General features: G+C 62.9%; 1 protein-coding gene across 1 annotated transcript; it reads left to right on the forward strand.

Annotated features, from left to right (window-relative positions):
* The first annotated feature begins 460 nt into the window (after positions 1-460).
* ZNF703 (zinc finger protein 703) lies at positions 461-6,792 on the forward strand. The gene is made up of 2 exons (XM_070068547.2): positions 461-3,240; positions 4,221-6,792. The coding sequence occupies exons 1-2, from the start codon at positions 3,007-3,009 to the stop codon at positions 5,751-5,753; spliced, it is 1,767 nt and encodes a 588-aa protein (XP_069924648.1). The 5' UTR covers positions 461-3,006; the 3' UTR covers positions 5,754-6,792.
* Positions 6,793-10,722: the final 3,930 nt, after the last annotated feature.

A 10,722-nucleotide genomic window follows, 5' to 3' on the forward strand; every position in this document is an offset into this window, starting at 1 on the left:
TATCACTTTTCCCTCCAAAGACGTTTAACTGGATCCAGCCAAAGAGACCTGCTGCCCTCATCAGCCCCCTCTAAAGTGTGTCCCTCCCCTGTGCGCTTCTGGAAGTCTGCCCTGGGAGCAGGGGGAGCAGGCTGGCCTCCCCTCTACTGGTGCTATCCGTGGTCACTGCAGAGAGCTGGGGGTGAGGCCTGCTCTGTTACTGGAGCCACTCCCCTCCCCCAGCCCGGCCACCCCACCCATCTCACCTCCCCCTGTCTCCCTTCCTCTCAGCCATCCCCTCCTTTCTCCTCCTCTTCCCCTCTCAGGATAAAGAGCAAATATTCCATTGCCCTGCTTTCTTCTCCCAGCTCCCTGCTGCTCCTGCCCGCTTTTCCATCTTTCCCTCCCAAATTCCTGAACGCCTTTTCTCTCTCTCCCCCTCCCCTTTTCCTCCCAACTCATTTCCCATTAATCATTTCTAACACACATCTGCTTGGGTCCTAGAAAGATTTCTTGGCTCACTCTCACAGCTGGGCTGGTTACAATAATCAAGGATTCTTTCATCTTTGTCTCCTAGGTCTCCCCTCTTCCCAGCTCTTCCTCCCACAAACACGCCTACAAAAGCCAGCCCCTCTGCAGAGCAGCTCACTTCTGTTTTCTTTCTGCATACCGTGAAGTTGCCCTGCACTGTTAAAGGTGATGCCGGCGGGGACAGCCAGGTCATAATGTTCAGGGGCCGGCAGGGGCAGAGCCCACCGCAACAAAATTAACAGAGAGGGGGGAGGCGGCAGCACTTTGGTGCAGCAGGTTAAGCCACTGCCTGCAGCGCAGGCATACCATGGGGGCGCCATTTGAGTCCTGGCTGCTCCTCTTCTGATCCAGCTCCCTGCCATTGCACCTGGGAAAGCAGCAGAAGATGGCCCAAGCAAGGGCTTGGGCCCCTGAGACCCAGAAGAAGCTCTGGGCTCCTGGTTTCGGATCAGGCTAGCTCTGACCGTTCGGACCATTTGGGGAGTGAACCAGTGGATGGTGCTTTCTCTTTTCTGTCTCTCTCTCTCTCTCTCTCTGTAACTCTGCCTTCCAAATGAATAAATAAAAGTAAAATAAATGGGATCCCCCATCATTCCCTTCCAGTCCTGTACCCCTCTTGCCCTATGGCTGACACCTCCCACTAGGGGCACCCTTTGCCACTTGGCTTTACCAGGATTAAAATCTGGGGAGGGAGAGTCTGTTTTTTTGTCTTGTTGGTTCACTCCCCAAATAGCCAACCCAAACTCCATCCAGGTCTCCCAAGTGGGTGGAGGGACCCAAGCACTTGGACCTTCTTCTGGTTCTTTCCTCCCAGGAGCGAAATCAGAAGTGGAGCAGCAGGGGCTGGCACCGGAGCTCTTACAGGGTGCCGGCATGGCCGGCAGCACTTAACCCAGAGCGCCAGAGCGCAGGCCCAAGGCTGTGCAATTTCTAAGAGGTCTCTCCATACTGTCCCCAAATCAGCAGGGGTGCGCATCTGACTCCGCGTGGGGCTGATGTGGCTGAGAGCCGTGCCTGCTGTGTTCTGCACAGAACTGGGCGGGGCAAAGACATTGACTATGGTTTCTGTGAGAGTGACTTCGTTCTGGAATCCCCTGTCCTCGTCGTGGGTCCGCCTGCGGTCCGAGGGCGTGGGTCAGCTCGCCAGGGTCAGGAACGAGCAGTCCTGGGGTCATGGGCCCCAAGCGGCAGGCTGACAGTACCGTGACGGATGGGGGTTTGGCAAGGCGGTGCTCCCAGAGAGACGGCGACACGAGCGCGCCTCCACCGGGCGCCGCGAGCACGGGGAAGCGGGCTCCCCGGAGGCCGGCGCACAAAGACCGGCTTCCTGTGCTGAAGAGCGGCGGGTCAGCAACTCCAGCGTCAGGACCGGGACTTCGGCAAACCTCTGCGGAACGCGAAGCTGACGCTGCCACTTCATCCCAGCGACACCGGGAGCTGAGCAGCGTGTTGCGGATCTTTCGTAAAGTTTCCATTCTGAAATTTCCCTCTGCAGTTTCCTCCTCCCCCGGCGAGAAAATGAGGGGGCCGTCTCCGGAGTGTGTGTCGCCGTCCAGCACTCAGGAGAGGTCCCGTCCTCTGGACACCGGCCTCTCTGGCTGAGCCGGGAGCCCCCAGACTAGCGGCTGGGAGCGCAGCAGACACGCGACCCCTGGCCATCAGACAGGGCGCCCCGAGAGGCCTCAAACACACCCCCAACGCCCCGCCTGGGAACCCGGGGCGCTGGGTCGCCACCGGCTTCCCCCCAGAAGTTCTGGAGCCTGCGGGCTTCGGACCCGACAGGCTCAAGGGGCCGGGGGCAGCTCTCGCCGCGACCGGACAACAGCGGGCGCTTCCAAGGAAACACGCTCGGGACCGGCCGCTCAGTGGCAGGCGACCAGGGCCCCGAGAAGGGCCGGGACTTGGGGGGCGCGGCCCGCACCCCTACACACACCCACAAACGCGCGCGCGAGGCCTGCAGGAGACGCTGGGACCCCAGCGCACCTCCGCCGGCGCCGCGCACCACCCGGTGACAGCCCCCGGGTAGGGGGAAGAGAGACAGGCCTGGGGGCGGGGGGCGAGAGAAAGGCATCAGAGGGCCGGGCACCGCCGAGCCCCCGCAAGGACCCCGAGGCGCGGGAGCCGGGCCGCGTGGGGGAAAGGCCCGGGTGGCGGCGGCGCTCGCGCGCGGACCCTTTAAGGTTCTCCCCGCCCACCGGCGGCGCCGGCCTCCGCCCGCCGCTGTCCCCGCCCTGGGGTCCCGGCGAGAGCTGCGATTGGGCGGGTGCGGCGATCCCTTTGAAGTGTGGCTGCCGATCGCGGCTATTTGACGTGCGGCTCGCGGAAGGCGAAGGTTTTTGTGTGGCTCGCCGGGGCTAGCGGCGGCGGTGGAGGCGGGGAGCCGGCGAGCAGGCAGCGGCCGCGGCCCCGCGCTCGACGCTGCGGAGCGAGCCACCCGCCCCGGGAGCTCGCCTCCCGCTGCTCCCCGGCCCCCCCCAGCGGCGCTGCCTCCTCCAAATGAGCGATTCGCCCGCTGGATCTAACCCAAGGACACCCGAAAGCAGCGGCAGCGGCGGCGGGAAGAGGCCGGCGGTGCCGGCGGCGGTGTCCCTCTTGCCCCCGGCGGACCCCCTGCGCCAGGCGAACCGGCTTCCTATCAGGATCCTGAAGATGCTGAGCGCCCACACCGGCCACCTCCTGCACCCGGAGTACCTGCAGCCGCTGTCCTCCACGCCCGTGAGCCCCATTGAGGTCAGTCTCCCGGCCGCTGCCTGTCCGGCGCCGCCCCCCCCCCGCGCGCGCGCCCCACCGCCGATGGCTCCGCGGCCCTGCGCCCTGCGCCCTGGGGCTCGGCGCGACGCCTGAGTCCGGCCACGCTGGCGGGCAGGGTGAGAAAGCACGGGAAACAGGGATCCGAGCCCATCGGGTCTCTCCCCCTGGCCTCCCGAAGGGAGGTGCCTCGTCCGCGCCCGGGGCCTTTGGCGCTCCTGCTTTCTCGGTCTGGATCTGTTCTGGGAGCCCACGCTGGGAGCTTTACTTTTCCTCTGGCACCCAGTTTCCGGGCCAGAGGTGAACTCTCGGGGGCCTCTCCTGCCCCCTCCCCCCGCCGCCCCAACTCGCTTGATTCTCTTGGAAGCCCTGACCCGCCTGGGTCCCACTCCGCCTCTGCCCATACGGTTAGAGCGCACGGCGCCCAGGCGCTCCCGAGCCCGGCGTTTCTTCCTCCCTCTTGTCCGGGTGCCCTCCCCGGCAGGGAAGGAGGGAGGGGCCGCGAGCAGAGCGCCGACTGCCGCCCTGGCTCCAGAAAGCGCTTCTCTCCCCGCTCCCGACCCGCGGCGCCATCGCCAGAAACCCGTCCCAAACGAACTTCCTCCAAACTAGAGGAATAAGTTTCTCCCCGGGCCTGGGAGAAGGAGAAATTGGAGCGAACGAGGGGCGAGCCACAGCCCTGACCCCGGAAAAGTCACCTTCTCCCGCGGCGGCCCTTGGCGATCCCCTTCCACTGCCCCGTTCCCCGGGCCCGTGACGCACGCCGGTATCGCCTGGCCGTGAAAGCGCGGTGCTCTCCGTGCTGCCCCGCCCGGGCCCGAGCCCGGGCCCGGGCCCGGCCCTCGCCCTCTGTCCACAGTCGTCGTCCCGAGGCCCTCCTCGCCCCCCCCCCCCCGCGCGCCCGCCCCGCCGGCCTCCGAATCTCACCCCCTCGCCTCTCCCCTTGCCTCTGTCGCCCACAGCTGGACGCCAAGAAGAGTCCATTGGCGCTGCTGGCCCAGACCTGCTCGCAGATCGGCAAGCCCGACCCGCCGCCCTCGTCCAAGCTCAACTCCGTAGCGGCCGCGGCCAACGGGCTGGGAGCAGACAAGGACCCCGGCCGCTCGGCCCCAGGCGCCGGCTCCGCGTCCGCCGCGCTCAAGCAGCTGGGAGACGCCCCGGCCGAGGACAAATCCAGCTTCAAGCCCTACTCCAAGGGCTCCGGCGGTGGCGACTCCCGCAAAGACAGCGGCTCCTCCTCCGTGTCCTCCACCTCCTCCTCGTCCGCCTCGTCCCCGGGAGACAAGGCGGGGTTCAGGGTCCCCAGCGCCGCCTGCCCACCCTTTCCCCCGCATGGAGCGGCAGTCTCCGCGTCCTCGTCCTCGTCTTCGCCCGGCGGCTCCCGCGGCGGCTCCCCACACCACTCGGACTGCAAGAACGGCGGCGGCGAGCTGGACAAGAAAGACCAGGAAGCCAAGCCCAGCCCAGAGCCGGCGGCCGTGAGCCGCGGCGTTGGCGGCGGCGGGGAGCCGAGCGCACACGGCGGCGCCGAGGCCGGGTCCTCTGAGCGCAAGTCGGAGCCGCCCTCGGCCCTGGTGGGGGCTGGCCATGTGGCGCCGGTGTCGCCCTACAAACCCGGCCACTCGGTATTCCCGCTGCCTCCCTCCAGCATCGGCTACCACGGCTCCATCGTGGGCGCCTACGCCGGCTACCCGTCCCAGTTCGTGCCTGGCCTGGATCCCAGCAAGTCCGGCCTCGTGGGGGGCCAGCTGTCGGGGGGCCTGGGGCTGCCGCCCGGGAAGCCCCCCAGCTCCAGCCCACTCACCGGGGCCTCTCCGCCCTCCTTCCTGCAGGGATTATGCCGTGACCCCTACTGCCTGGGAGGTTACCACAGCGCCTCGCACCTCGGCGGCTCCAGCTGCTCCACCTGCAGCGCGCACGACCCTGCGGGGCCCAGCCTGAAGGCGGGGGGCTACCCGCTGGTGTACCCCGGGCACCCGCTGCAGCCCGCCGCGCTCTCGTCCAGCGCGGCCCAGGGCGCGCTCCCCGGCCACCCGCTCTACACCTATGGCTTCATGCTGCAGAACGAACCTCTGCCGCACAGCTGCAACTGGGTGGCGGCCAGCGGGCCTTGCGACAAGCGCTTCGCCACCTCGGAGGAGCTGCTCAGCCACCTACGGACTCACACGGCCCTGCCGGGCGCCGAGAAACTCCTGGCCGCCTACCCCGGGGCCTCGGGCCTGGGCAGCGCCGCCGCCGCCGCTGCCGCCGCCGCCGCCGCAGCCTCCTGCCACCTGCACCTGCCCCCACCCGCCGCGCCCGGCAGCCCCGGGTCGCTGTCCATGCGGAGTCCACACACTTTGGGGCTAAGCCGGTACCACCCCTATGGCAAGGGCCACTTATCCACAGCGGGGGGCCTGGCCGTGCCGTCGCTGCCCACAGCCGGACCCTACTACTCGCCATACGCGCTGTACGGACAGAGACTGGCCTCGGCCTCTGCGCTCGGGTACCAGTAACTGCGGTCCCTCCGGCCACCGCCGCCGCTGCCGCTTCCCGCTTCGCTGCTCGCCCCGCCGGAAGCCCCCCGCCCTCCCCACCGGACTGTGTATTTATTTACTGTTCGCTTACAAGCTGGGAATATAAGTGCATTAACGGCCCACACGAGTCGATGGTATGCAGAAAGGCTGTAATAATATTAATCACACCAATAACTACATCCCCGCCCCCTCTTCCTGCCCTTTTTTTCACCCCCCACCCCCACCCCTTAGGTAGAAGTTTTTTAAAGTTTGATGCTTTTTTTTTTTTCCTTTCCTGCTTGGTTTGGTTTTAGGGAAGGAGGGTGAGTTCGGTTTTCCCTCGCAGGGGGATTTCTTGCATGCGTCTTCTCCCCTTGAAACGACACCCACCACCACCATCACCACCACCACCACCACCCCACCCTCCTTTTCCCCTCTGGTTTGCTTCCATTCGAGGTTCTGGTTTTTTCCTTTGGACAAGCAGCGGAGTTATGGTTTCTGTAACACGGTTTGGGGTGCAGGGGGGAGGGGCCCGTGAGCGCCTCTTAGCGGCAGCCCTGCGTCCCCTCCCGAGGGACCCTGGGTCTGGGCCCCCCTATTGACTGCCCTGCTCCCCGACCGGAGCTTCCCCCACCCCGAGCTCACCACGGGAGGGGTGCACCTGGCCCCCGACCCTTGACCCCCTCACCCCCCCCCCGTCCCCGGCCCCCTTCCAGACCCCTCCCTCCGGGCCCCGACACTGGTGGTCCCGCCGCCCGCTGGCGTGGAGCTCGGCTCTTTTTTAATTTTTTTTTTTTTTTCTGCAAAGTGCATTATAGTCGTGGTCTCTCTGCCTAGGCCGGGCTGCGGCGGCGGGGGCGGGGTCCTCGGCGAGCCCCCTCCGGCGCGCGGGGTCAGAAGCGGACGCCCCCCCCCGCGGCGGCAGCGGCCCGGGGTCTTCTCCCCGCCCCGCCGGGGGCTGCGGGGCCCGTGTGGGTGAACAGAGCGCTCCCTTGGTAAGACTTATTTTGTTAATAAATGGAATTCTTGGCTATATTCACACCGTGGTGTGTCTCTCTGTCGCCTCACGCGCTGTCCCGCTCGCAGCCAGCCAGGCGGCGGCGGAACGCCTCGTTCCTCCAGAAAGTCCCGCGCCGACGCACTTACCCAGACGCCTGGAGTTGCGTTCTTGTCAAACGTCGAACCCGGGGACGGGGGAGGGGGGAGGCATTTGTAAAACTGGGGTTCGCGGGGCCGAGGCTGGGGAAGGGACCCGAGGCCGGCGGGCGGGCGGAGACCGCGTGCCTCCGGCGCCACCTGGTGGCGGGCAGGCGAGCGGCAGGCGGCCCACAGACCCGACGGCGGCCCGCTCGGTGTTTCGGAGGTGGCGTTCCTACTGAGGGCGTGGGGCTCCCCCCTCGCTTGCACCCCCAGAGTCTTGCTGGGAACCAAGCTTGGGGGCTGCTGAGAAGGGGACCGTGAAGCCGGCCCCCGGCCCGTTTGTTGCGCTTGCTCGCCCGACTCAAGCTTCCACAGCCGAGAGTGGGGCGCCGTCTCGCGTGCCGCCTCGGCGCCGCAGCCGGTGCTCCGGGCGGCGGGTGCGCGGGGCCACGCTGGCCCGCGCTGGGAGGCGGCCTCGCGCGCCCCCTGCTGGCCGCCGCTCCACGTGGGCTCTGCGTGGCTTTGGCACCCCCGGGCTCTCGGCCTTGGCTTAACCCTCGTACCGCGCAAACGGCGTGCTCTGCGGCGTGGGCACCAGCGCTCCGGGCGGAGGGTGGGGGTGCCGTCTCAGCCGGCACTCTGGGAACTCTACCACAGTGCAGAGAGAGTACTCTGCGCAGTGTCTGGGTGTGCATGTGCACCATCTGTGCTTGTGTGCAGTGTCCATGTTCATGCGCAGTGTCCGTGTGCACCGTCTGTTCATTTGCACCATCTGTGTGCAGTTCGTGTGTGTGTCTGTGTCCGTGTGCAGTCTGTGTGTGCACCATCTGTGTGTTCATGTGCACCGTCTGTGTGCATATGCAGTGTCTATGTGTGTAGTGTTTTTGTGCAGTCTGTGTGTGTCGTGTCTGTGCATGTGTACCATCTGTGTGCATGTGCAGTGTGTGTGCTCTTGTGCAGTGTCTGTGTTCTTGTGCAGTATGTATTCGTGTGCACATCTGTGTGTGCTTTCTGTGTTCACATGCAGTATCTGTGTTGTGTGTATGTGCAGTGTGGTCATGTGCAGTGTCAGTGTGGTCGTATGTAGTGTCTGGCCGTGTGCAGTATCTGTGTGTTCGTGTGTAGTGTTGTGTTCATATACGGTGTCTGTGTTCATGTGCAGTGTGTGTGTTTGTGCGCAGTGTGTGTGTTCATGTGCACCATCTGTGTGGTCGTGTGCACTGTGTGTGGTCATGTGCAGTGTCTGCTCGTGGCAGCATCTGTGATTGTGTGCAGTGTGTGTTCATATGCACTGTCTGTATGGTCATGTGCAGTGTCTGTGTTTGTGTGCAATGTCTGTGCAGTGTGTTCATGTGTGCAGCATCTGTGTGGTCATGTGCAGTGTGTTCATGTGCAGTGTGTGTTCGTGTGCAGCATCTGTGTGTGTGTGTGCAGTGTCTGTATGTTCCTGTGCAGTGTCTGTGTGGTCATGTACAATATCTGTGTGGTCATGTGTAGTGACTGTGTGCAGCATCTGTGTGTTTGTGTGCAGTGTCTGTGTGTTCATGTGCAGTGTCTGTGTGCACCGTGTTCGTGTGCACTGTCTGGTCATACACAGCGTCTGTGTGTTCATGTGCAGGGCGTGTGTTCGTATGTACCATCTGTGTGTTTGTGTGCAGTGTCTGTGTGGCTGTGTGCAGTGTCTGTGTGGTTGTGTGCAGTGTCTGTGTGGTTGTATACAGTGTCTGGCTGTGTGCAGTGTGTGTTCATGTGCACCATCTGTGTGGTTGTGTGCAGTGTCTGTGTGGCTGTGTGCAGTGTCTGTGTGGTTGTGTGCAGTGTCTGTGTGTTCGTGTGCAGTATGTGTTCGTGTGTACCATCTGTGTGGTTGTGTGCAGTGTCTGTGTGTGTGCAGTGTGTGTTCATGTGCACCATCTGTGTGGCTGTGTGCAGTGTCTGTGTGGCTGTGTGCAGTGTCTGTGTGGTTGTGTGTACCATCTGTGTGTTTGTGTACTGTGTCTGTGTGGCTGTGTGCAGTGTCTGTGTGGTTGTGTGCAGTGTGTGTTCATGTGCACCATCTGTGTGTTTGTGTACTGTGTCTGTGTGTTTGTGTGCAGTGTCTCTGTGTTTGTGTGCACTGTCTCTGTGTTCGTGTGCAGAGTCAGTACTGACCATGCTAAGAGTAAGTACTGACCATGTGTGGGTCCCAGGGAAAGGAGCCGGGGCTGCTGGTGTCCCTGGGCTGGCAGAGCCAGGCTGCGAGCAGTGCCTCGCTGGGGGACCAGTGTGGTCGGATTTCTTGGGGTGTGGATTGAAAAAGACCTGAAATGTTGCTCTGTTGTCCTTCTTCTCTGTTTTGTTGGCTGTTTATTTCTTCCCGGTCTTTCCCCTCCTCACAAGTTCCATCACAGCCCCTCTGGTTTTGTGTGGTTTTGAATGCCTGCTGTAACTGACCCTGCTCCTTCAGCAAGGAGACCTGGGCTTCCCTGTTACTTTACAGATTTCAGGGCTCCCCGGCACCGTGGGAAAGAGCTGGAGGAGGAGACTCCCGATTTCCCAGAGCGAGCTCAATCCCACAGACCAGGGGGAACTGACCTGGCACCCTGGGGTGGGGGGGGCAGTGAAGGGTGAAAAACTCCCACCTGAATTTCGCCTGTCAAATGTATTGGTTGCTTTGGGGGACTGGGAAGGAGGCTGCTGGCTGGGGGGCGGGGACCCGGGCTGCCCCCAACTACCACTGGGACACGACCCCAAGGGGCAGGTAACTGAGGATTTCCTAGGAAAGGTGGCTGCTTAATTAGCTGTGGGGGAGTTCCTGCTTTCAATAGCACAATTCCCATGAAACAAAGTTGCCGCGTTAATAGAGTCAGCCCTCCCCTACCAACTGTTGATTTGCATGATTGATTCAGCTTTGAGATTCCAGTCCACCTTCTTCTCCACCTCCTTCTCTTCCGAGTCCTGCTCCCCTCCTTTCCCCTGGTCTCTTCCAGGCGCCAGAAACTGGGCGGGTGTTCCCAAGGCCCCAGGAAGGGTGGAAGCCACAGGGCGGGAACCTGAGACCCTGGGAGTTCCTGGCTCCGGGTCCTGTTTTCACACCTCTTGCCTGGTTATTTTTGTGGCCTTGTGGGCAGCAGTGAGAGCAAGGGAGGAGGAGTAAAAGTCTCACCCTCAGACATGGGTTGGCCTTGGATGGAATTGTGTCCTGTTGGGCTTCTCGCTTCCTGGGACACTGGTTGCCCGAGTGCGAGACGTAGGGACCCCTGCCCTGTCCAGTGGCCTTGCCCTGCCCCGTGCATGGGGCATGTGTCTCTCTGTGTAGGCACTAAGTCCCTTCCGATGTACGCCTGGGTTACGGTGCAATTCATCTTGCCGTAATCCCGGGGCCCTGCACCATATTCACCATCCCGTGGAGGAAGCCGCACTCCGGTGTTCTGTTTGATTTGATTTCATTCATCCTGTCTTTTCGCGAAATAGATGGCTGAGTGCATCCGATAATGTATGGTTTAATTTGGAGCACCGTGGGTTTGAATTACCATTTTCATAATGTGCTGTGCATTAATGTGTTACATCATTTATAAAGAGGAATGTGCCGGGTTTCAAACTTTCTCGGGGAAAGTCAAAGTCACCTCAAGCAAGCGCAAGCCAGATCGCGTGGAGCCGTCTCCTTCCCGAGAAACTCCCGCCTCCCCAAGCAGGGCCAGGTCCTCCGGCGCTGCCGCTGGTAAAACCCAGTGGTGAGGCACTTTTATATTTGCCTCATGCAGGTGGGAGTCCAGGTTTGGGGAGCCCCCCCAGAGCCAGAGCTGTCAATGGCAGCACAGAGCCCCCCTCATCATTGCATAACAGCAGC

This window comes from Oryctolagus cuniculus, chromosome 2 (genome assembly GCF_051225735.1).
Source record: "Oryctolagus cuniculus isolate XC-2025 breed Fujian yellow rabbit chromosome 2, ASM5122573v1, whole genome shotgun sequence".
NCBI lineage: Eukaryota > Metazoa > Chordata > Mammalia > Lagomorpha > Leporidae > Oryctolagus > Oryctolagus cuniculus.